The following is a 24,240-nucleotide window of genomic DNA, read 5'->3' as shown; positions in this document are numbered from 1 at the left end:
TGGACGCTAAAGCTGAAACTCCAATACTTTGGCCACCTGATGCAAAGAGCTGACTCATTTGAAAAGACCCTGATGACGGGAAAGATTGAAGGCAGGAGGAGAAGGGGATGACAGAGGATGAGATGGTTGGATGGCATCACTGACTCAATGGACATGAGTTTGAGCAAGCTCTGGGAGTTGGTGAAGGACACGAAGCCTGGCGTGCTGCAGTTCATGGGGTTGTGAAGAGTTGGACACAACTGAGCGACTGAACTGAACTGAACTGAGAGGTCCCCTAACTGCTTTATGAGCCTGGCATCTTGCTCCTCCAAGAGGCTTCTGATGCTTGAATATGTTTAGAATCTCAAAGGGGCTGGCGACTGTCATTTTCCCATTCACTGAATGTTTACCAAGTAATGCTACCTGCCAGACACCATCCTGTGTGTTGAAAAAAAACAGCACTGGGCACAGACGAAGTCTCTGCTCTCACACAGCGTACTTTTTAGTGCCGGGGGCAGAAGACACATGCAAGCCAGTGAGTCCATTTCTGGTCTGTACAAGTCCTACAGATTTGAATAAAGCCAAAGACTCCCCTGGTGGTCCAGGGGCTAAGCATCTGCCTTGCAACACAGGGGACACAGGTTCAATCCCTGGTTGGAGAACTAACAGCCCCCACTCCACAACTAGAGAGTCCATGAGCCTCAAATGAAGGTTCCTGCAAGATGCAATGAAGATTCCACAGGTGGCTGCAACGAAGACCCAATGCAGCCAAAGAAATAAATTAATATTAAAAAAAAAATAACAACAGCCAGCTGAGGGGACAGAAGAAAGGACAGTCCATGGGTGACTGCTTCTTGCAGGAAGGGCATTCCAGGCAGAAGGAACAGTAGGATGAAGTCTGGGAGGTGGGAGCTTGCTTGGCCAGGAGCCCAGAGGCTGGAGTAGACAGATAGAGCAGGGGACACTGTCAGAAGATATGTGGGGGGCGGGGAGGGGGTTGGATCCCCGTAGGACTGAAGGCCATGGTGAAGATTTTGGTTTTAAATGAAAAACTACTAAAGGACTTTGAACACGAGGGACGTGACTTGGATTCAGATGAACTAAAGTCAGATTACCCTCTGACTTAGATAACAGTTCAGAGGGACTTCCCTAGCAGTCCAGTGTTTAAGACTCCACCTTCTAAAAAAAAAAAAAAAAAAAGACTCCACCTTCTAATGCAGGGAGTACAGATTTGATCCCTGGTCCAGGAACTAAAGTCCCACATGCCTTGGGAGCTGTGCCAAAAATTAAAACAACAACAACAACAACAAACAGCTCAGAGGTGGTGAATCGGTGAAAATAAAGCAGGAGCAGCGGGCAGTGTCTACTGCAGTGGGGATGAGGAGTAGTCCCACCCTGGATCTATCTTACTGGCAGAACTGCCAGGGTTTGGAGACAGAGGGGAAGGCAGTTATGAGACAAGAGGTGTCAGGGTTTGATGCATTTGTGAAGGGAAACCAAGGGCTCAGTCCTGGTCTTTGTAAGTTTGAAATGCCAAGGGTCAGGCTGTGGGCAGCTGGATGCAACATGTGGATCCAACAGAGGACCAGCCTAGGGATGGATACAAGCTGGGAATCTGGGAATGTTCTGGAGGTGGGATGCTCATAACAATGGATGGATGAGACGGAGAGAGGTAATAGGAAGTGGAACCAAAAAGATTCTATTTAATCTACAGTTGGATCATAAGCCACAAGCCTGGATGGGGTCACATAGGAAGTTGCTCTAGAGATGTTTCTGTGAACAAGATACTGTGCTTACCATGTGCTGACACTGGGCCAAGTGCTTCACAGCTATTAATTCAGTCCTCCTAACAACTCAGAGGTAAAGCTCCGTTACTATCCCCATTTTACTGATATGGACACTGAGGCTCCTATTCAGAAAGGAAAGGGGTTAGCGCAGAGGCCTCTGGGGACCCCAGGATCAGGTGGGCAGGGGGACGAGGAGGAAGCCGCCAGTGGCAGGCAAGGCGAGAGGAGACCAGGGAGCCTGGTGTTCCCGAAGCCCACAAGTATCCCTGCAGGGGACAGAAGGTGGGAGCTGACCATGGATACAAAAAAGGGTCATCTTTACTTCCACTAACCTGCTTCCTTCTGAAATTAACTTTCTCCCAGTTTGAATGCAGGCAACACATCTCAGCAGTGCTCTCAGCCCCTGAGTCCCTATCACCACCAGCAGTCCCAGACGTTCTCAGCGTCAGTGCAGTCCTGCCTGCACTCAGAGGTCAAGCTCCGATTTTTACCATCCATTCATCTCTGCTTCCAGATGAGAGCGGCTCCTCAACCCACAGCCTGACCTGGCCTTTCGCATGTCAGTAAAGGAGCGCCTATGCTATGAAATCACATATTAACAATCCTGATCCTCATATCTCAATTGTTCCCGCTGTCACACTACATATTTTATTTTATGCATTTAAAGTATTATCCCGAGGAGGGGCTCTATGACACCCGAAAAGGTTAAAGACCTCCAGCTCATCTCAATATTAACCACAGAGGAGCCACCGCAGGCAGAGAACCGAATCCTAACCTGGGGAGTCAGCGGGTATTTCACCTCCCATTCCTGGTGACTGCCTGGGGCAGGTGAGGTTAGCCCACAGCACCCCAGCACCCTCACCATAAGTGATGTCACAAAGGAAGGTGACTGGGATGCCTTCCTGCAGCCACCAGAAGGTTCCCTGCCCAGGTCTGGGGGTGGGGGTAGGGGATGAGGGTGGGATGGGGTTGGGGTGTGTCTTCTCTCTACAAGGCTCTGCTCCCCTCACTCCCACTGCTTCCTGGTCGCACCTTCAGGGTGCTCTGTGCCAGGCTGACCCACTGTCTCCCTGTGACCACAGTTCTGCTCTGCCCTCACTTGCAAACAGCTCAGAGTCCTCCTCGAAGTACCTCTCCATCATCTGCCTCTCCTGACTTCTCCACTGGGCAAAATGGAGGGCTTAAAACTAAGTCACTGTGCCATGCTCCAAACAGTCAGTGAGAGATCCCAGCACAGAATCCAGAGGCTTCTCAGGTGGGCTTTTTTCCATGTCACATGGGTCCCAAATCAGCAGAACTAGGGTCACAATAGAGTTTCCTTCAAGGGTCGTTTGGAGATTCAATGAGCTGGCAGCTATAATGTACTTACAACAGTGGTCCACACGTGGTAAACACCATATACATTGTGAAAGATAATCTTGGAAACAGACATTACCATATGTAAAATAGATAGCCAAGGGGAATTTGCCATAGGACTCAGGGAACTCAAACGGGGCTCTGTAACAACCTAGGGGGTGGGATGGTGAGGGAGGTGCCATGGCTGTTCAAGTGGGAGGGGACATGGGTAAACCTGTGACTGAGTCATGTTGATGTTTGGTGGAAACCAACACAACATTGTAAAACAATTATCCTTCAATTAAAAAACAAATAAAAAAAATAATCTCAACTTTCCTGTTCCCCATTTTTAAAAAGCCTTTAAAATTCATAAATTCCGTACCAACCAGTGTAGCATTCAAGAATAACTGACACTAACATGAAAAAAAAAGATTTTGTGGAATGTTTATAGTCATTCTTAAATTTAAAAACCTTAAAGGAGATGTTAAAGGTGAAGAGAGAAAACCTGGCTAAAAGTTCCATGGAGTCTGGAACTATAGTGAACATGGGGCAGAAAATCTCTGATCAAAAAAAATCATTGTGTATTTGTCGAGTTTATGGGGAAAAAATGAACCCATCAAAATTGTTCATACCAAAGTCAAGGGGAAGTCACAGAATGCCAAGTGGAGGACCATCTGGTCTACCTCCAGCATTTTTGTACAAAAAGAGAAGACAGATAGCACAGAGTATTTGCATAGCTAAGGGAGGACACATTCCTCCAGAGACTCAGGGTGTGGACGCACAGACTCTCAGCTGCAGGGTGGCAGGGTGCCTCCCTGGGTCGGCCAGTTTTCCCTCTACAGCAGGAACAAGTCGGGCTGGTATGAAACTTGCCCAGACAACCAGATTCACCTGGTTTGCCTGCCTCTGCAGGACTCCTCCTGCCCAGCTCATGACTTGCAAGCAAAACCAACTCCAAAAATCTCACCCTCGCACTGCACCAGGCAGCCTCAACCCCATTTCCTGAGAAAAAGGGGAAGCTGCTAATGAATCTGGTCTCCGAGGCACCAAGTGTCCATGGCATATTCTACTGACTATGCCCTCCTGTCCTTGCAAAGAACTAGAGCTTCCAAGAACTGAAAGAGGTTTGGGGACTCTCCTCTAGCCTGCCCGCTCCCAACCTCTGTATCCTCATTCTGCAGAAAATGCCAGTCCTTAACTACCTACTTAGACCTTGTGCGTTATGAACACAACGTAACACAGGTAACCAGTGCCTTTCTTCATCACTTACAACCACATCCAATTTCCAATACGCTGGGTCACATTTCAGGCTAAGGGCCACGGAAGGTGCTGGGGTTTTTTCTGACCTGAGAATGCAAAACGAGTCCATCCTCTTTAGTGCTCCCTTTAAACCTTCTGGAGACAAACACGGGCTACACTGAATTCTGTTTTGCACACGGAGGCTCCTGCTGCGTTACTGTTTTCATCACTGTGAGAAGGTGGAGGTGGCAGACAGAACTTTAGGTTTCCGGGTTCTGATGCCAAGAGGAATGGAGAAGGTGTAAAGTTCAATTGCCTTCGGAGGGATGAACGTGAGCCCAGACAACTGGTTCCTAGGCCACTCCCACCTCCTACAGAAGATTCTTCTGGAGTGGCCACCACACCCCCAGTTCCCAAACCTGCCAGGCGACCGGAACAGCTATCCCCGCAGCTACCAGGGTCACGTTGCCCCCATCGCGTCCCCGATGCCTAATCGCCTCGGTCACCTGTGGGCTTCGGTGGGTCCCAGGCCATTTTCCAGGCTGACATCTGTCTGCACCATCTCCTGTTTCAGTTCGCCGATCTCCGAGGCGATTGTGTCAATGAGCTATTCAAAGACAAAAATAGTGTGACGTCAGGAAGTGGAAGAGGCGTGCCCAGAGCTGGGCAGCGTCAGCCACTTCAATAGGAGCACAGAGATGACCACTTTTCTTTTCTTTTTTTTTAAATCCTGGCTTTGTGAATTTCCTTCACCCAGAGAAGGGGGAAACAGGGAGGGGGCAGCTTCTGAGAAAGAGGAAGAACTTAGGTTTCGGTATCACCCTAAAATATGACATAAATAAAGTAAAAAATATGACACCCAGTTTGCTTTCTCAACATGAATACAAAGAGGAATAAACAAATCTTGGTGAAACCAGGCTTCAATATTTATATTGTCAAAGTGAACAGTCAAAATGGATGCCCTGGGTTAAACTTTATACCATCCTTATTCTGGTTACAGAAAGATGTCTATTTCAAAGATACACACAGTTGGCAAATCAGCTTCCAATGACTTGTTCGGGGAAAGGGAAGAGAGAGGGTTGTGTGGGGGCAGGAGTGGGTGAGCGGGCAGCCAGGGAGCCGCAGGGGAAGAGATGGGGAAACGTGTCTTCTTCTTGGAGAAGGCTTGTGTGGTCTTGCATGCCTTGCCTACATGCTTGGGAGGAAGCTACATCTGACCCTGAAGTTTGGTCTGAATTCTTGAGCCCCCCTTCCTCCCCATGTCCACTCATTCAAAGACTCTTCATGATGCTAACCAGGATCTGTGGGACAGCTACTCAGAGTGTCACTGCTCATTCATTTTTTAAAAAAATGTAGTTATTTTCTCATGTGGGGCTTCCCAGGTGGCTCAGTGGTAAAGAATCCACCTGCACTGTGGAAGACATAGGTTCAGTCTGAATTGGGAAGACCCCTTGGAAAAGGAAATGGCAACCCACTCCAGTATTCTTGCCTGGGAAGTCCCATGGACAGAGGAGCTTGGCAGACTACAGTCCATAGGGTCACAAAAGAGTTGGATACAACTTAGCGGCTAAATTAACAGATGTTTTCATATAAATGTTACTTATGTCAACAGGAAACCAATTAATATTTTAAAACAAACATTTAAATTATTTCTTTCCTAATATAGTAGATATCTGTAGGCGTAACCCACACGTCAAGCCCTTCATAATTTTTCACAGTGTAAAGGGGTCCCGGGGATAAAATGCTTGAGAATCGTTGTTCTAGCTTAAAGATGTTGTCATCTTGCCTCAAGCAGGTTTTATCCCACCCAGACTCTGGAAGAAACTTCATTTTGAGTCTATAGGCTGTATCAAAATGTTGACCCTCATCTATTCATTCATTCAGAATGTTATGGCTACTCTCTTCATGGTAAGCACTCCATGACAGCACTTAGCATCGAGAAGTTACAGAACGAAAAGAGAGTTGAGTGATGCTGTAGGCAGCAGCTTAAGGGTCACCCTAGCTATGGTGGGCGGTCAGGACAGGTCTTTGAGGAAGTGATGAAGCCCTGAATGACATGGGAGCCAAGGAAAGATCAGGGGAGGAGCCCTCTACACAGAGTCCCAGAGGCGAGGGAAGTTTGTGGGAGGCTGTGGTCTGTCTGCCACCAGACCTTGTGTACCTTCTAGATTACAGTACCCTTGGATTTGAGTTTTCAACTGAGAACCATTGGAGGGCTTTACTAGGGGAATGGCCATTTTACTTGTTTTATGTTCTAAAAAGATCCCCTTGGCTGCTGGCTACAAGGGGTTTGTAAGGAGAAGCAGCAAAACTAGTTAGGAGGCAACGGCAATGGTCCAGGCAAGAGACGACAGTGGTGTGAACCAGAGTGGTATCAGAGAGAAGGGGGGACATCCAGGAATCACTGGAATCACTGGACATGGAAACTGATAGATGGATTGAATGTGGGTGTTGGGGGAGAGAAGTCTTAAGGCCACTCCTAAGTTGTTGGCTTGAGCAATTAGATAGATGATAGTGCCTTTCACTGCGGAAGAAATGGGGAAGGATCAGATTTGAGGAAGAAGCCCAGCTGGACACTGCAACAGGTTAAGTTTTAACTGAGTTGCTTGTTGGTCATCAATTAAATGTATTAAGTGACTTCTAATACGAAGGGTGGAACAACTTAAACATTTGGAAGTCACTGGAATAGGTCACTGTGACGAGGAGAGACTACCTATGGGGGGTGGGGGGGGATGGAGAGGGGCCCCAGCAAACAGCTGGGTGCACTCTCAGCACTTAGAGGTCAGGGGACGGGAGGCCAGCCAAGACCATCCCCTTTGTGTGTGACTGGGGTGCAGGCTATAGGTGGAGTTTCTGGAAGCACTGGGGCCTTAGAAGAGGAGGTAAGGGGATTTCCTTTGAGACACATTCCAGAGGCAAACATTACAAGTCTGACAATGTCAAATCCTCGAGGATGTGGGAAAACAGAAGCGCTCACATGTTGCTGGAGGCATGTTTTGTGAGCATGTTGGAAAGCAGTGTGGTACCTTATAGAGACATAGACTCTCATGCTTGAGAAACCCACGCCCCTGGGTGAGATGAGAATGTTGGCCACACCGCTGTTTGTAACAAAACTGAATTATAAGCACCTAAATATCCACCAACTGGAGATATTGGATAAATGGAGGTATAGAATACTCCACAGCAGTTAAAATGAATGAACTAGGACCTCCCTGGTGGTCTAGTGGTTAAGACTCTGCATTTCCACAGCAAAGGGCATGGGATCAATCCTGGATTAGGGAAATAAAATCCCCGTAAACCTGCCCGGCGTAGCCAAAAAAAGAAAAAGAAAAACAAAAGAAAGATAAAGAACCAGATTATATATATCAACACACAGGCAAAAGCTCAAACAAGTTTTCATAAAAGAAAAAAAAAAAGTGAAACAAATTACACTCAGTATATGAAGTTTCAGTTCAGCTCAGTTCAGTTGTTCAGTCGTGTCTGACTCTTTGCAATCCCATGAATCGCAGCACGCCAGGCTTCCCTGTCCATCACCAACTCCCGGAGTTCACTCAAACTCATGTCCATCGAGTCGGTGATGCCATCCAGCCATCTCATCCTCTGTCATCCCCTTCTCTTCCTGCCCCCAATCCCTCCCAGCATCAGGGTCTTTTCCAATGAGTCAACTCTTCACATGAGGTGGCCAAAGTATTGGAGTTTCAGCTTCAGCATCAGTCCTTCCAATGAACACCCAGGACTGATCTCCTTTAGGATGGACTGGTTGGATCTCCTTGCAGTCCAAGGGACTCTCAAGTCTTCTTCAACACCACAGTTCAAAAGCATCAATTTTTTGGCACTCAGCTTTCTTCACAGTCCAACTCTTGCATCCATACATGACCACTGGAAAAACCATAGCCTTGACTAGACGGACTGTTGGCAAAGTAATGTCTGCTTTTTAATATGCTGTCTAGTTTGGTCATAACTTTCCTTCCAAGGAGTAAGCGTCTTTTAATTTCATGGCTGCAATCACCATCTGCAGTGATTTTGGAGCCCCAAAAAATAAAGTCTGACACTGCTTCCACTGTTTCCCCATCTATTTCCCATGAAGTGATGGGACCAGATGTCATGATCTTAGTTTCCCGAATGTTGAGCTTTAAGCCAACTTTTTCACTCTCCTCTTTCACTTTCATCAAGAGGCTTCTTAGTTCCTCTTCACTTTCTGCCATAAGGGTGGTGTCATCTGCATATCTGAGGTTATTGATATTTCTCCCGGCAATCTTGATTCCAGCTTGTGCTTCTTCCAGTCCAGCGTTTCTCATGATGTACTCTGCATGTAAGTTAAATAAGCAGGGTGACAATACACAGCCTTGATGTACTCCTTTTCCTATTTGGAACCAGTCTGTTGTTCCATGTCCAGTTCTAACTGTTGCTTCCTGACCTGCATATAGGTTTCTCAAGAGGTGGGTCAGGTGGTCTGGTCTTCCCATCTCTTTCAGAATTTTCCACAGTTTATTGTGATCCACACAGTCAAAGGCTTTGGCATAGACAATAAAGCAGAAATAGATGTTTTTCTATGATCCAACAGATGTTGGCAATTTGATCTCTGGTTCCTCTGCCTTTTCTAAACCCAGCTTGAACATCTGGAAGTTCTCGGTTCACGTATTGCTGAAGCCTGGCTTGGAGAATTTTGAGCATTACTTTACTAGCATGTGAGATGAGTATATGAAGTTTAAAACTAAGCAAAATTGTACTATTGAGTGTTTGTAGATACATACATGAAAATAGATGACTCCAAGATGCAGTATAGGGTTAATCATCTTAGTTCTCAGGAAGAGAAGTGAATGGAGGTGTGCACAGGTGAATGGAGGTACGCACAGGTAGAGCATCTCAGCCACCTGCAGCACTTCATTTCTTAAAGTAATATGGCAAAATGGATGGAGCTAGTGATGCGTGTAATATCATGTGATTTTCTCTATGCTTAATTGACTTCATCATCAAACTTATTAGGTATATAAGAAAGAGGGTGAATATGTAGGAAAATGGAAAAAGGAAGGACTAAAAAGGTGGGAGTGAGTAGGGTGGGCTGGGGGTGTCTGAGTGTCTGTGCAGGGGTCCCTCCTCCCCTTTCTAGGGCAGGAAGGTCACACATGGCCCATGAGGGAGCAGGCAGGCCTGCCCTAGGGAGGCCCAACCTCGACCTCCGGCAAATCTTAAAGGGAAGATTCCCACCCCAGCACATTCATCCTTTCTGCCCTCAGTCCCCTTCACAGCCACCATCATGAACTGAATGGCTTTCCCTGAAAGAAGCAGCTGACCCCTCCAGCTAGCTTTCTTTGTCTCAAACACACAATACAAACTGGTTGTCACTTAGCAGCACCCAGATGGCAAACCACAGGTGACACCTCTTTTCTGTAAAGCAGAAGCGAAGTGTCGGGACCCCAAGACATGTAGGTGGATGACCACTGAGGTTGCCCTGGCTAGATGACTCTGGGACACTCTGGCTGGATTGAGGGCGTTTTCACCCCCTCCATCTCCCCTCTCCACCCCTTTTGACCCCAACTCATCCATCGGATGGCACAGATTTACCTGACGGATGGACCAGAGGCTAGGGTTCCAGAGCCAGGCCTCCAGCAACAAGCAAGAGTCATCCTAAAATGTCTGCTGCTCCCTGAGGTCAGCCCAGAGGTCCCTGATGGGATGTAAGCTGCTCCCCAACACTGTTCCCAGATACAGGGGTGTTTGATTGGTTTTAATCCCGAAGATGTTTGACCTCACCCCATATGCTCTCGTGTTCTTCCAGATTTCACTCTTTGAGGGCAAACAGGGATAACTTACCAGCCACTGAAGGGGGAGCAGTGACAACCGAGTTTTAGCCTTTTCCTGTGTTAAAGCCAACAGCAGTCAGTTTCAGTGTAAGCTGCTTCATCAGAGTTTCTCCAAATCCACTTACACAACCTGAGACCCCAGCACATACGGGTCTCTGTTAGAACTCCTCCGGGGGAAGGGGCTGCCTACACATGTGCCAAGCTGGAAGCCAGTGTGGCTTTCCACAACCCTGTTTGGCCGCCCTGGACATGTGTGGGTGCCCGAGGGGGTGACAACACAGCCAGACGGCTGTTACTCAGTGAACTGGCACCAGAGATGGGTCTCAGGTTTCAGGGCACAGAGCCGGTGAGAAAGTAGTTCTTGTTCAAAACACAGTAGCTATGTTCTCTCCAGAAAACCCCACAAGCAGCAACACGGTCAGGGCACAGAAAGCCTGCCCAGAGAAAGTCTGGGCATGGCCTGTGTTCTGTATACCCCTCAGGGCTGGTGTGCGGAACAGGGAGACGTGTGGTTGCAGCTGCTTCTGCATCTGCCACAGGGGGAACAAGCCTGGGGCTGGGTCTCTAAGTCCCTTCTCTACATCATTCTGCTCAGAAAGCCAGCGCCCCCCGCCCTGGGCTCCAGAACAAAGCTCAGGAAGTGCTCCTTGGGATGAGTTTCACCCTACCCTGCAGCCAGGCCAAGGGCAGGAGAATTCGGAAAGCCCCAGGTTCTTTCCCGAGATCACACCCAGGGCTCCACCTGGACAACATGGAACTTGTGCGGCTCCAGCCAGGCCCAGGAGTCTACACTGATGTTGACCAATCTGGGATTATTCTGGGTGGGTCATGTCCCTGTTGGGGGAACCTCACCATTGGGGCCACACTTCCAGGAGCAGCGGGTATAGCGTGTGAGGCAGCCCGCTTTGCAGCCCCTACCTGACAGAGAAATGAAGTGCTTCCTGTAAACACTGATGCTTCAGTAAACAACGATGTCACAGTCATCAGCAATTCCAGACCTCCAGGGCACTCAGGAAGGAGGAAAAATACCTGAGATCTAACAGCCATCAGATTGCAACCACTCCCTTCAGTGAGCCCAAGGGAGCTCAGTTTAGTTCAGTTGCTCAGTTGTGTCCCACTCTTTGCGACCCCATGGACTGCAGCACGCCAGGCCTCCCTGTCCATCACCAACTCCCAGAGTTTACTCAAACTCATGTCCATCACGTCAGTGATGCCCCAACCATCTGATCTTCTGTCATCCCCTTCTCCTCCCGCCTTCAATCTTTCCCAGCATCAGGGTCTTTTCCAGTGAGTCAGTTCTTCACATCAGGTGGCCAAAGTATTGGAGTTTTAGCTTCAGCATCAGTCCTTCCAATGAATATTCAGGACTGATTTCCTTTAGGATGGACTGGTTGGAGCTCAGGATATGGGAAAAAAACACCCAGGACACTGGCCCCAGATAGTTGAGATGCACGTGAAAGGAATGATTTCAGTGAGCTCAGACTCCTGCATCTTCCCATATACAGAAAAGTGCTAAATTCCTTGCGATATCTGGTTCTCTTTAATTCACAAAAATACTTTTGATGTTCAGACTACCTGCCCTTTGTTGCAAAACTTCTATATAACCTGGTGACTCCCTCACCCCCCTCCCCCGGAGCAATTCTCTCAAGGCTACTTGAGACGCTGCCTCCCAGGCTTAAGTCCTAAAAATTTCCGTGGAATAAAACGTAACTCTCAACTTTTAGGTTGCGACTATTTTTCTTAAGTCGAAAGAGGGCTCAGAAAGACCTACCTTCCAATCCCAGCCTGACCCCTGTCAGCTGAGTCCTGAATCCCTCCATACCCACTTATTCCTAAACCCCTGATGCTAGGGCTGGAAAAGACCCTGATGCTGGGAAAGATTGAAGGCGGGAGGAGAAGGGGATGACAGAAGATCAGAAGGTTGGGGCATCACTGACGTGATGGACATGAGTCTGAGTAAACTCTGGGAGTTGGTGATGGACAGGGAGGCCTGGCATGCTGCAGTCCATGGGATCGCAAAGAGTCGGACACAACTGAGCGACTGATCTAAACTGAGCTCCCTTGGGCTCACTGAAGGGAGTGGTTGCAATCTGATGGCTGTTAGATCTCAGGTATTTTTCCTCCTTCCTGAGTGCCCTGGAGGTCTGGAATTGCTGATAACTGTGACATCATTGTTTACTGAAGCATCAGGATGCTATGGATGAGTATAAAGGATGATGAGATGAAAATATCTTGGAGCCTGCCCCTAAATGCTCTCACATTTTCTTCCTAGTTCAGTCCTCTCTTTATATGAATGGTGACCCACTAGGAAGCAGAGAGCTGATAAAGCTGACACTTAAAACAGATTCATACACCTCCCTGCTGCAAAGAGGCCGTTTCATCCCCAGTGGATGGACCTACAAAAGACTAGTGTTCCTGACTCCAACCCTCCTTCTACCTGTCTGCCCAAAAGTCTCTAAGCTTGAGATCTGCCCACTAAATAACAATTTTTCCCAATGAACTGATGGACCAGGAGAGAAGTTGTCTGACACCCCTGCTTGCAGGGCAGGCTGGAGGGAGGGGAAGAGGAGGGCCTCAATCTTGCTTTCTTTATTTTAGAGCTAGATAAGAGGAGAGAGATTCTCTTGAAGGTCAAGTAAAAAAGAAAGCGCTTATACAGCAAGTTCTGATATAGGAATTCCAGGACTAACTCAGGAATGTTATCAGCGGTTCTTGAAAAGATGTGTCACTGACAGATGAAGACTTGAATCCTAAGGTGTGGGACAAGTCAAGTGCCTGACTCCCAGCCAGGAGTCAGAATTTCTATTCCCCAAGTGCATCGAGTTGACCTTGGGATATGATGCGCCTTGACAATCTTATCAGCTCTGTGGGCTTAGACCCACCTCCAGGTCACAAACAACCACTGACCCTCACAACTGCCTTTCCTGTCTGTTTCCCCTGAGCTGGTGGAGCCTCCCAGGTCTAGCAGGCACACCCCATGCTGCAGTTTTCCTAAAGCAATCTGGAAAATAATTGGCTTCCTACAAACTCTCAGAAGATTTCTGCCCCCCAGGAACCATCACCATGGAAACAAAGAGGTAATGAAGGGTGCTTGCCTTCACTTGCAAAGGCGTCTGGGGGGTGACACTGGACCATCTTGGAATCCGGCCCTTTTTCTGTTTTGTTTTTATGTGTTAGTTGCTCAGTCATGTCTGACTCTTTGCCACCCCGTGGACTGTAGTTCCCTAGGCTCATCTGTCCTGGGGATTCTCCAGGCAAGAATATTGGAGTGGGTTGCTATTTCCTTCTCCAGGGGATCTTCCCAACCCAGGGATTGAACCTGAGTCTCCTGCATCTGCAGGCAGATTCACTACCATCCTGGAGCAGGAAATGGCACCCCACTCCAGTACTCTTGCCTGGAAAATCCCATGGACTGAGGAGCCTAATAGGCTACAGTCCACGGGGTCGCAAAGAGTCGGACACGACTGAGTGTCTTCACTTCACTTTCTTTACCATCTGAGCTACCAGGGAAGCCCTCTCCCAAGAGTGTTTGCATTGATGTTTGTGAAATTTTAATTATAATTACAGACATAATACATGAATATATTTCCATGAAATCATGGGTTATTTGTACTTTCCTGGTGGCCCAGGGCTTAAGACTCTGTGCTTCCAGGGCAGGGGTTGGGGATTCCATGCCTGCTCAGAGAACTAAGATCGCAGTCCCCAAAGATTACTGAAGCAGTGGATGAAGAGTGTCACCCGTCATGTCAGTAAACAAAGGATGTCATGGCCACCAAGCCCTCAGCCACTGTAGCTCCCAGATTGTGCACGCTGGCGGGATTCAGGGTGGAGAAAAACAGGATACTAAGGTAGATAGAAAGGTGCACACCAAGAAATGATTTCAATGAGCCCAGACTCTTGCTTCTTTCTCATAGGAAAGTGCTAAATTCATCAACTAGAGATGTCTTTTTCTTTAGTTAACAGTAATATTTTGATGTCCCATCTACTCGTTCTTTGTTGTAAAAACTGCTGTGTATCCTGGCTCCTCCTTTGCCTCTTTGGAACAGTCCCTCAGAGCTATCTGAGAGGCCACGTCCTGGGCTTAAGTCCTTGGTATGTCCGCTGAATAAACATAATTCTCAACTTTTAGGTTGTGCATTTTTTTCAGTCAACATAGTTAAAACTAATCTCCCTTGACTACTGCCTATAACCCCACCTACTCAGAGGGAACCACAATGACCAGTTTTGTGTGTATCATTCTTTTTTAAAAAATTTAATTAATTAATATTAATTTTTGGCTGTGCTGGGCACGAAGGTCGCTGTGAGGGCTTTTCTCTAGCTGTGGCGAGCAGGGGCTACTCTCTAGTTGGGTGTACAGGCTTCTTGTTGCGGTGACTTCTATTGTTGCAGAGCATGGGCTGTAGGGCCCACAGGCTTCAGGAGTTGCAGTTCCCAGGCTCTAGAGCACAGGCTCAGTAGTTGTGACGCATGGGTCTAGCTGCTCTGTGGCATGTGGGATCTTCCCAGACCAGGGATCGAACCTACGTCTCCTGCACTGGGAGACAGGGAAGCCCAGTTTGGCGTGTTTCAATCTTGAATGTTATCATTGTGCGCTTTTTCTACACAATGGAATTGTACTGATGCACTGTCCCCTAGCTCGCCCATATTCATTTCACCTAAGAAAATGTTGATACATGAATACTTGGTTAATTCTTTTTATTTTGTTTACTTTTAATTTCTCGTCTGTGCCACAAAGCATGTAGGCTGTGAGTTCCCTGACCACGGATTGAATCCTCCCTGCTCTGCATTTGAGTCAAAGTCCAGAGTCTTAACCACTGGACCACTAAGAAAGTCCCACCTTTGGTTAATTCATTCCAAGTGGGAATGGTTTTCCACCATAGGGATAAACCATGCAGGGATATACCTAGGAATACCCTGTGTATCCATTCTATTTTGATAGATGCTTAGGTCGTTTCTAATCTGTTGCTGTCACAATCATGACTGTGATGAGCAGCCTTGTGTACCGTGTGAAAACTCAAGAGAAAATGCCCAGTTGTAGGCACATAGGAGGTTATGAGGAGGTACCATGTGGCTCTCCAGGGGTCTGTGTCCAGCTGCAGTGCCTCCACCCTCTTTGAAAACATCCGCCTCACTTGTCAGCATTTACTGTGTGTTAGTCGTTCAGTCCTGTCTCTTTGCGATCCCACGGACTATATAGCTCGACAGTCTTCTCTGTCCACGGGATTCTCCACTGGAGTGGGTTGCCATGCCCTCTTTCAGGGGATCTTCCCAACCCAGGGATTGAACCCAAGTCTCCTGCATTGCAGGTGGATTCTTTACTATCTGAGCCACCAGGGAAGTATCAATTTTTTAAGCTTTGGCTAATCTGATAAATGGCTTTTTATTATCTTAGTGCTTTGCAAAGATTATTTTTGTCGGGACGAAAGAAATTTTTCTTTGCCCTTCTACACTCTTCTGGCTGGTCCAAGAATTAACAATTAAAAAAAAAAAAAAAGGTGGGAATGTCCTTGGATGTCCAGTGGTTAACACTCTGAGCCCACTGGAAGGGGCGAGGACTCCATCTCTGTGGGGAACTAAGATCCCACATGCTGTGCGGCAGGGCCAAAATAACTAAAATAAATTAAGTTAGGATGCAACAGGTTAACAGCAGAAAGTCAAACAAAGTATAATAACATGTACACATAGAGGAGAGCCAAAAGAACCAAAATGGCCAAAACCTTTAAATATCATCTTCAGCTAAAGACAAAAGAGAGTGCTGGGACAGTGGTTTTGGGCTTCAAAGGGGAGGAAGGCAGTTCTTAGGAGATGGACCAGCAGCTGTTTGGGAAACAAAGGTTTGCTGGGCTCTGCAGAGACAATGGGCCATGACTTCCTGTCCACTGCCTCATGTGAGTTAGAGGCTTCTACGCGATGGCTCCCTTCCTGGTACAGGTCCTCTATCTGCGTTTTTTTAGGCAGTTTAAGGGGAAGGTCAAAGGTTCTTCCTGAGTCTTTGAGCTATTGTCTCCAGCTTCAAATAATCTGCAGGCCAAAGAGATATTTTGGGGTGGCAAGTTTTTCTTCCCTTCATATTTTGGTTATCTATTTGTATTTCTTCCCAGAGGGATTGTCTGTTCATTTATTTGTTGCCTGTTTAGGGGTTTGTTGATTTTTCTTAAGTTGTGGATATGAATCCCCTGTCTCAAATACTGAAGATTTTCCCTCATCCTGTTTCTCTGCCTTTTAAATTTCCTTAAATTAAAAAAATATATATCTTATTTATTTTGCCTGCGCTAGGTCTTAGTTGCTCTTCATTGTAACAGGCAATTTCCTAGTTCTGGCATGCAGGGTCTAGTTCCCTGACCAGGGGTGGAACCTGGGCCCCCTGCTTTGGGAGCAAGGAGTCTTGACCATCTGGTAAGTCCCAAATTTCCTTAAACTTTGAATGTTGATAGAATCAAAAGTTACTTAAGGCTCTTGCTGACTCTCCGTTATCTAGGAAGACACTCCTTATCTGGAAGTAAGAAAGTCTCCTTGGTTTTCTCTAAGACACATGTCATTTTGCCTCTTTATGTATGATGTATTTGTTTCCATCTGTCATCTGTCTGGATTTAATCCTGAGTGTGATGTGAAGTTGGGACAAGGAGGTGAGGGGTGACTGTGATAAGACCAGGGCTAGTTCTACACTACCCACCCTCCTGGCCTAAACTCTGCCCGGGGTACCTTCTGCAGGCCAAGGAATCTGCCCAGAAGGCTGCCTTTTCCCAATTTGCCCAAAGGCTGGGAGTGGCTCAGGACATGTGAACTCTGCACTGGGTTTTTCATTCCATATGGAGAGTCAGAGACACCACAGTATTTATGCCACAGTCCCTACTGATCCAAAACAGCCCTTTAGCCTCAATCAGAACTTTGAAAGAAAGTGAAAGTGTTAGTCCCTCAGTTGTGTCCAACTCTTTGAGACCCCATGGACTGTAGCCCGCCAGGCTCCTCCACCCATGGACTTCTCCAGGCAAGAATACTGGAGAGGGTTGCCATTCCACTCTCCAGGGATAGAACTCGGGTCTCCTGCATTGCAGGCAGATTCTTTACCATCTGAGCCACCAGGGAAGCCAATCAGAGCCTTCCTAGTTACCAAAAAACAACACCCACTACCTTCTTATTCCCCTTTCTCCTTTGGAGTTAAAAAAATATAGCCCACTTCCAACACACGTAGAGGAAAACTGAATAAGCAACCCACCCCTCCCCATCTTCTGTGTTAAGTCAGTGGTTTGCCATGAGTAATTTTCTGTTTTTAGCACAAAGTAGTAAATAGCAGTATTTAGAAGAAACAAACAGGAGCGAATAATTGAATTATTTAAAAGCAGAATTTTGGCCAAAGGCCCAGCTTCAAATTGCATTGGCTCTGTTGATTCAAGCAGTGTATTCCCTGAGGAAATCATTTGACCCCCTTGCATTTTGTCATCCATGAACTGATGATGCGCTGAGGGCTGTTTCTCAGGTCCGTTTAAGGGTCCAAGGCGGTGTTGCAGGCCATGTCCACAATAGACAGGCCCCTTTATTGTTTGCTGGAGGGTGGGGGGTAGGAGCTGCGGGGAGATGGGTGCGGAGAGAGGGCTTTCAATTGATACCACATTCCTCGGAGGACAGCAAGGTGAGAAGTGTGGTTTAAGGTGTGCCACCAGAAGCTCCAGGTGGGATTAAGGATGCTGGATGTGATGGCTCCAGGTGGGATTAAGGATGCTGGATGTGATGGCTGATTGTATATGCTGGGGACGCAGGTCCTGCTGCAATGCCCACAAGGGAGAGGGAGACCTCCATGTGCTATTTCCCCCAAGCACTTGAATTCCACAGGGCTCGTTGGGGGCCTGAGAAGCATGGAGATACTTTGAATGGGTCCCTTGGACTACAAGGAGATCAAACCAGTCAGTCCTAAAGGAAATCAACCCTCAAAATTCATTGGACGGACTGATGCTGAAGCTGAAGCTCCAATACTTTAGCCACCTGATGCGAAGAGCTGACTCATTAGAAAAGACCCTGATGCTGGGAAAGATTGAGGGCTGGAGGAGAAAGGGACGACAGAGGATGAGATGGCTGGATGGCATCACTGACTCCATAGACATGAGTTTGAGCAAGCTCCAGGAGTTGGTGATGGACAGGAAAGGTGGCGTGCTGCAGTCCACAGGGTCGAAAAGAGTTGGACATGACTGAGCGACTGAACAACAACTTAGAATGGGTAGAAATGTTTGAAAGGCAAAGCCCTCATCAGTACTTGGTGCACCTTAGGTGTGATGGTACCCGCTGCAGGACTCATCCAGGGACCAGGCTTCTGGACTTTTAGCCTCTTGTTGGACCTTCCTAGTATCTGAAAAGCCCTGCAAACATCAGGTTGCACAGTGGTCTTGCTGACACTAGTGCTTCTGCCAGACATGCTGGGTGCTTCCCCAAGGCTGTCGGGAGAAGGGAACCTGGCCCTCCACGACCAGCCCCAGGTCCTCTGTCAGAGGACGGAAACTGCTTGGGCTTGCGCACAGAAACCCAGAAGGACCCTCAGAGTCAGTTCTGGACCACTGACTGATGGGCGCTGACTGTAAATGCTCCAGCTCCCTCATCTTTGGTCCTTGAAGACAGAGCCAGAGTTACCCTCAAGGGACTTCCCTTGAACTTGGACCCTTGCTCAGCTTCTCTGCCCCACTCCGCTATGGGTTTCTCTTGGGAGCACTTTCTGATAAGCCACTTTCATGAAAAATTTTAGCTCTGGGCTTGTTTCTGGAGACACTGACCCAAGGTGCTCCCAACCTCCCCTGTTGCCTCTCTCCCCCCATTCACCACTTGAGGTTGATGGTCCTGTGTCTGGGACCATCCTGAAGCCAGAGGCTCTCGCCAATGGCCTCCACCTGGATGCAAATTCTGCAGAGCAGGAATGGTGTCCTTGTGCTCTGTGGAGACCTCCAAGCTCAGGACAGTTCGGGGCACTTCCCTTTCCTGCCTTCCTCTTGGTAACTTCCCTGTCCATTTCCGTCTAGACCAGGGATAAATCAGGACACGGGGTGGGTGGGGCTCCAGCCTGACCTCAGCTGGACACCACAGGGAAGTGGCTGACACTGTGGCAGCTGCTGCGAAGGCACAGCTCCAGAGTTTTCAGCTGTCCACCAGCGATCACACCACGGGGGCTGTGCATGCAGAATTCAGAGCTCCGAACCACTGTTCAGTGCTCACTGAGCAGAAGCCATTGGTTTGAAACCACGGCCCCAGACTCCCCTGGCGATCCAGTGGTTAAGAATCCGCTTGCCAATGCAGGGGGCACGGGTTCGATCCCTGATCCATTCCAGAAGGATCCCACATGCGGAGGATCAGCTAAGCCGGCGCGCCACAACTACTGAGTTTGCACGCCTGGAGCCTGTGCTCTGCAACAAGAGAAGCCACTGCAATGAGAAGCCCACGAGCACCGCAGCTAGAGATAGCCCTCGAGCAGCAATGAAGACCCAGTGCAGCCAACATAAATTAATACATATAAAAAAAATAATAATGCGAAGAACTGACTCATTGGAAAAGACCCTGATCCTGGGAAAGACTGAGGGCAGGAGGAGAAGGGGGTGATAGAGGATAAGATGGTTGGATATCATCCACTCAATGGACATGAGCTTGAGCAAACTCCAGGAGAGAGTGAAGGACAGGGAAGCCTGACATGCTGCAGTCTGTGGGTTTGAAAACAATCAGACTCGACTTAGCAACTGAACAACCGCTAATGACTAAACTGTAAGCTGCTTCTCTCCAAGGGTAAGAGATCTCCACATTGGCTATACCCTGCCAGACACTCACCTCCAAATATGGGGAGGTTGTGGAGGGCAGGGAGGCCTCTACCGTCAAGCATGCCAAAGGCTCAGTACAACTTAAAGAGGCCCAGCCCAGAGCTGTTAGTTTAATTATATTCGAAATGATCCTCCACAACAAACACTAATATAACTTCAAACTTAGTGCATCTTTGGGGAAAAATTATTTTTTAATTAATTAATTTAAGGGGAAAATTTTTTTTCATATATTTATTTATTTTTATTTATTTATATTTGGCTGTGCCCAGGTCTTCGTTGCTGGAGGTGGACTTTCTCTAGTTGTGGCAAGTAGAGGCTACTCTCTAATTGTGGTGCCCGGGCTTCTCATTGCAGTGGCTTCTCTCTCTGAGGAGGAGGGGCCCCAGGCACACAGGTTTCAGTGGTCGTGGTACACGGGCTTAGCTGCTCTACAGAATGTGGAATCTTCCTGGATCAGGGATCAAACCGATGTCCCCTGCACTGACAAATGGATTCTTACCCACTGTACCACCAGGGAAGTCCTGGAAAAAAAAATTTTTTTTTAATGATACACAGAGTGTCTATAGTTAAATATATAAAATATGGAAGCAGCCAGTGTGCTGTGCCTTGAAATAGTCATTCTGCTGAGGTCCTGATTTACTCTGTCAGTGGTCTGAGGTTAGTGTTGTGTTAGATTCTTCAATGAGTTCAGAAGTATAGATACCTCTCTATCACTGCTTGTGGCTTTGAGTTTTAAGGTGAAATAACAAGATAACCGATAAGCACCATGAAGAGCAAAGCTCTTTCTAAGGCTTGGCACTAATGTTTCTACAGCCCTGGTTTTAGCATCTGTGTCTGAAGTTTTAGTGTTGCATGTTTTAAAAAAGATTTTTAAGAAATGGTTACAGTGGTGATCATTTTGTAATGCAGAGGAATTTTAAGTCACTATATTGTGTACCACAAATTAACTCCATCTTACAGACCAATTGTTTTTCCAGTAGTCATGTATGAATGTGAGAGTTGGACTATAAAGAAATCTGAGCGCAGAAGAATTGATGCTTTTGAACTATGGTGTTGGAGAAGACTCTTGAGCGTCCCTTGTACTGCATGGAGATCCAACCAGTCCATCCTAAGGGAAATCAGTCCTGAATATTCATTGTTAGGACTGATGCTGAAGCTGAAACTCCAATACTTGGCCACCTGATGCAAAGAACTGACTCATTGGAAAAGACCCTGATGCTGGGAAAGATTGAAGGCAGGAGGAGAAGGGGATGACATAGGATGAGATGGTTGGATGGCATCACCAACTCAATGACATAAGTTTGAGTAAACTCCGGGAGTTGGTGATAGACAGGGAGGCCTGGGGTGCTACAGTCCATGGGGTCACAGAGAGTCAGATGCGACTGAACTGATCAATTATACTTCAAAAACAAACTCATAGAAAAAGAGATCAGATTTGCGGTTATCAGAGGTGGGAAGTGAGGGTGCAGGGGAGGGGAAATTGGAGCAAGGTGGTCAAAATGTACAAACTTGTAGTTATAAGATAAAGAAGTACTAGGAATGTAATGCACAACAGGATTAATACAATTAATGTTGTATGATATATATGAAAACGGTTAAGAGAATAAATCCTAAGAGTTGTCATTACAAGGAAAGAAAATCTTTTTTCATTTCCATCAATTTTGTAACTACTGGGTTGTCCAAAAGGTTCATTCGGGTTTTCAAAGCCCAAATGAACTTTCTGGCCAACCCACTATATGAAATGATGGATGTTCACTAAACTTATGGTGGGCATCATTTCATGATGTATGCAAGTCAAATCAGTATGCTGTACGGGGCTGCATGTCAATTATACCTCAGTCGATCTGGGGAAAAATAAGAAAAGAAAAAAGAAGCGTGTACAGAGTACTTTAAAAACATCAGACTCTAGGTCAACAACAGGAAAGATGTACAATCTGCTCCATCAAATTTAAGATACTATCATCAAAAGACATGGTGTTACTTTGTATACCATCAAAAAAAAAAAAAAAAACTGCCAGTAATAATTATAACATATCATTGATCATTGTTGTTGATGTTCAGTCGCTAAGTCATGTCCAGCTCTTTGTGACCCCATGGACTGTGGCATACCAGGCTCCTCTGTCCCACTATCTCCCGGAGTTTGCTCAATTTCATGTCCATTGATTATAGGATCCAAATAACTTCAGAGATGGTAACTTTTGGAACAGTATGTCTTAGAATTGAAATGCACTATCTACATCTTCACGCAGATCAAGTGGAAGGGCCTGAGGTTGTGTTGGTTGACTGTCAGCGGCTCGTTTTGTTGTTCTGATAACAACAAACAGGCTGCGTGGGACCAGCATCCTGGAACTTACAAAACAGTGGTGGGCAGATGACCAGCCGGCCTTCCAGCCTCCTGGGCTCCACCTGGCACTCCCTCCAGGTGTGACGGGCCTCGAGAGGGTGTTCCACCAAGCTGGAGGCTGGAAGCCTGCTCAGAACATATTCCTGCACACCAAGCAGGCTTCTCTGCCCAGGAACCGCAGTGTGGCTAAGTTCACCACTACAATCAACCTTGTCCACCCACTCATCGACTCAGTCACAAAAACTGTTCCTAACAAAACTATACAAAAAAGTTCCCTCCAAAGTCAAAGTTGGGCACTGTCTAACAAGCCTGCCTAAGGGTCCCCTGGGATCTCATTTTGTTTGACTCTTTTTTTTTTTGGCCACATCGTGAGGCTTTCAGGATCTTAGTTCCCCAACCAGGGATTGAACCCAGGCCCCCAGCAGTCAAAGCTCCCAGTTCTAACCACAGCAGGGCCAGGGAAGTCCCCAACTCTTTTCTTTTACAGAAGGCTCGGACTCTGTAAAGTCAGATGCAGAACTTGTGGGAGAGTGATACATCACAAATGATGTTTGTTTGGCAGAACTGATATCCCCAAAGGCTTTGGCTTTATTGCCCTGTCCATCTTGAGCCAGTTTTGTGTTAGTCTGCGCTATATAAAACTGCAGTATTGGAAGGTCAAAAAGTGGTTGCATATCAGTAACATCAAGCCGGTATCTAATCTTGCAAAGTTAGATTCATAAAGCTGGCTCATGGCAGATGGTTAAGCTGGTTCAAGATAAACTTCTTTTGCCCATTATTTACTAGCTTCTGCCATCTATGACTGGCTCCAATAACCTGCTGATTTTCTCCTTAATGAGTTAAACCAATCCGTGATGCACATTCACTATGTATTTGTTTGAGAATTATGTTTTTCACTTCTATTCATTCTAAGAGACTTGACAGCTGTGTATTTATGGGGTGGGGTGGGGGTGAGGACTGTTTAACCTCTCTGGACTTCAGTTTCCCGAAGCATTAAATACATGGTTGGACTTCTGACACCTCTTCTGGCTCAGGCTCCTGATGACAACCAGCTGCCCTGCTTAGCCTTTCCGGAATGCAGTGGCATAAGTGTCAGTCACATTCACTTCCCTTTTATCACCTCCAGCTTCCTACCAAGCAGCTGCCTGCACTGGGCTTTCTACCAGCCCTGGAGAAGAAATAATGACTCACCCTTTCTGGAAGTCGATCTGTAAGCAAACTATCAAATTTGGCATTTCCAATTCTAGGACATTCAAATAAACACTCAGGTATATGTAAAGAAAGGGTCTTGGGAGCATCAGTTACAATAGTAAACAATGCAAAAAGGAGTAAGTGTCTAATAACAGTGACCTCATTAAAAGTGTGGTACAGCAAGATGCTGGAATATTATACAGCCCTTAAAATGGTGATTCATATGTTGATTGATATGTACAGAGATTTGTACATTATATATCAGTACAGAGATTTGTTATTCAGTGGAAAAAACTTGCATATATTGCCCAAGCCCATTTAGGTAATATATTTATTATGGATTACTGTATTGCAGTATAACTATAGACAGAAAGCAAAATTCTGGACTCAGTGACTTCCCTGGCAGTCCAGTGGTTAAGACTTCACCTTCCAATGCAGGGGGTGCAGATTTGATCCATGGTTGGGAAGCTAAGATCCCACATGCCTCAAGGCCAGTAAAACCAAAACATGAAACAGAAGCAATATTGTAAGAAATTCAATAAAGATTTTAAAAAATGGTTCACATTTTAAAAAAATATTTAAAAAGAAATTCTGGATTCATCAGCATCAAGATTCTCACAGGGCTTATTTCCAGGTAGAGCAATAAAAGATGGTAAAATATAGGAGACATTCTCTTTCTTCTTTACATTAAATTTTTTTTCTACAATAGCTTTTATTTTTCCCATAGAAGAAATAGCTATTTTCTTTGGGAAAAACAGAAATTAAAAGAATAG

General features: G+C 46.6%; 1 protein-coding gene across 9 annotated transcripts in view; it reads right to left on the bottom strand.

Moving 5' to 3' along the window:
- The window catches only part of RIN2 (Ras and Rab interactor 2), a 212,125-nt gene that overhangs the window by 59,421 nt on the left and 128,464 nt on the right, over positions 1-24,240 (bottom strand). For 7 of the 9 annotated variants that reach the window (XM_043480500.1, XM_043480491.1, XM_043480497.1 and 4 more), the window contains one exon: positions 4,847-4,947. The exons of 1 other annotated variant lie outside the window; for it this stretch is intronic. In XM_043480500.1, coding sequence (XP_043336435.1) covers positions 4,847-4,947 — 101 coding nt within the window. Of the gene's footprint in view, positions 1-4,447; positions 4,807-4,846; positions 4,948-24,240 lie in introns of those variants that run through there. One more of the 9 variants, XM_043480498.1, reaches the window with a different exon arrangement.

The sequence above is a fragment of the Cervus canadensis genome, chromosome 10 (assembly GCF_019320065.1).
Source record: "Cervus canadensis isolate Bull #8, Minnesota chromosome 10, ASM1932006v1, whole genome shotgun sequence".
In the NCBI taxonomy this organism is placed as follows: Eukaryota; Metazoa; Chordata; class Mammalia; order Artiodactyla; family Cervidae; genus Cervus; species Cervus canadensis.
This window is presented reverse-complemented; position numbering and strand designations above follow the sequence as displayed.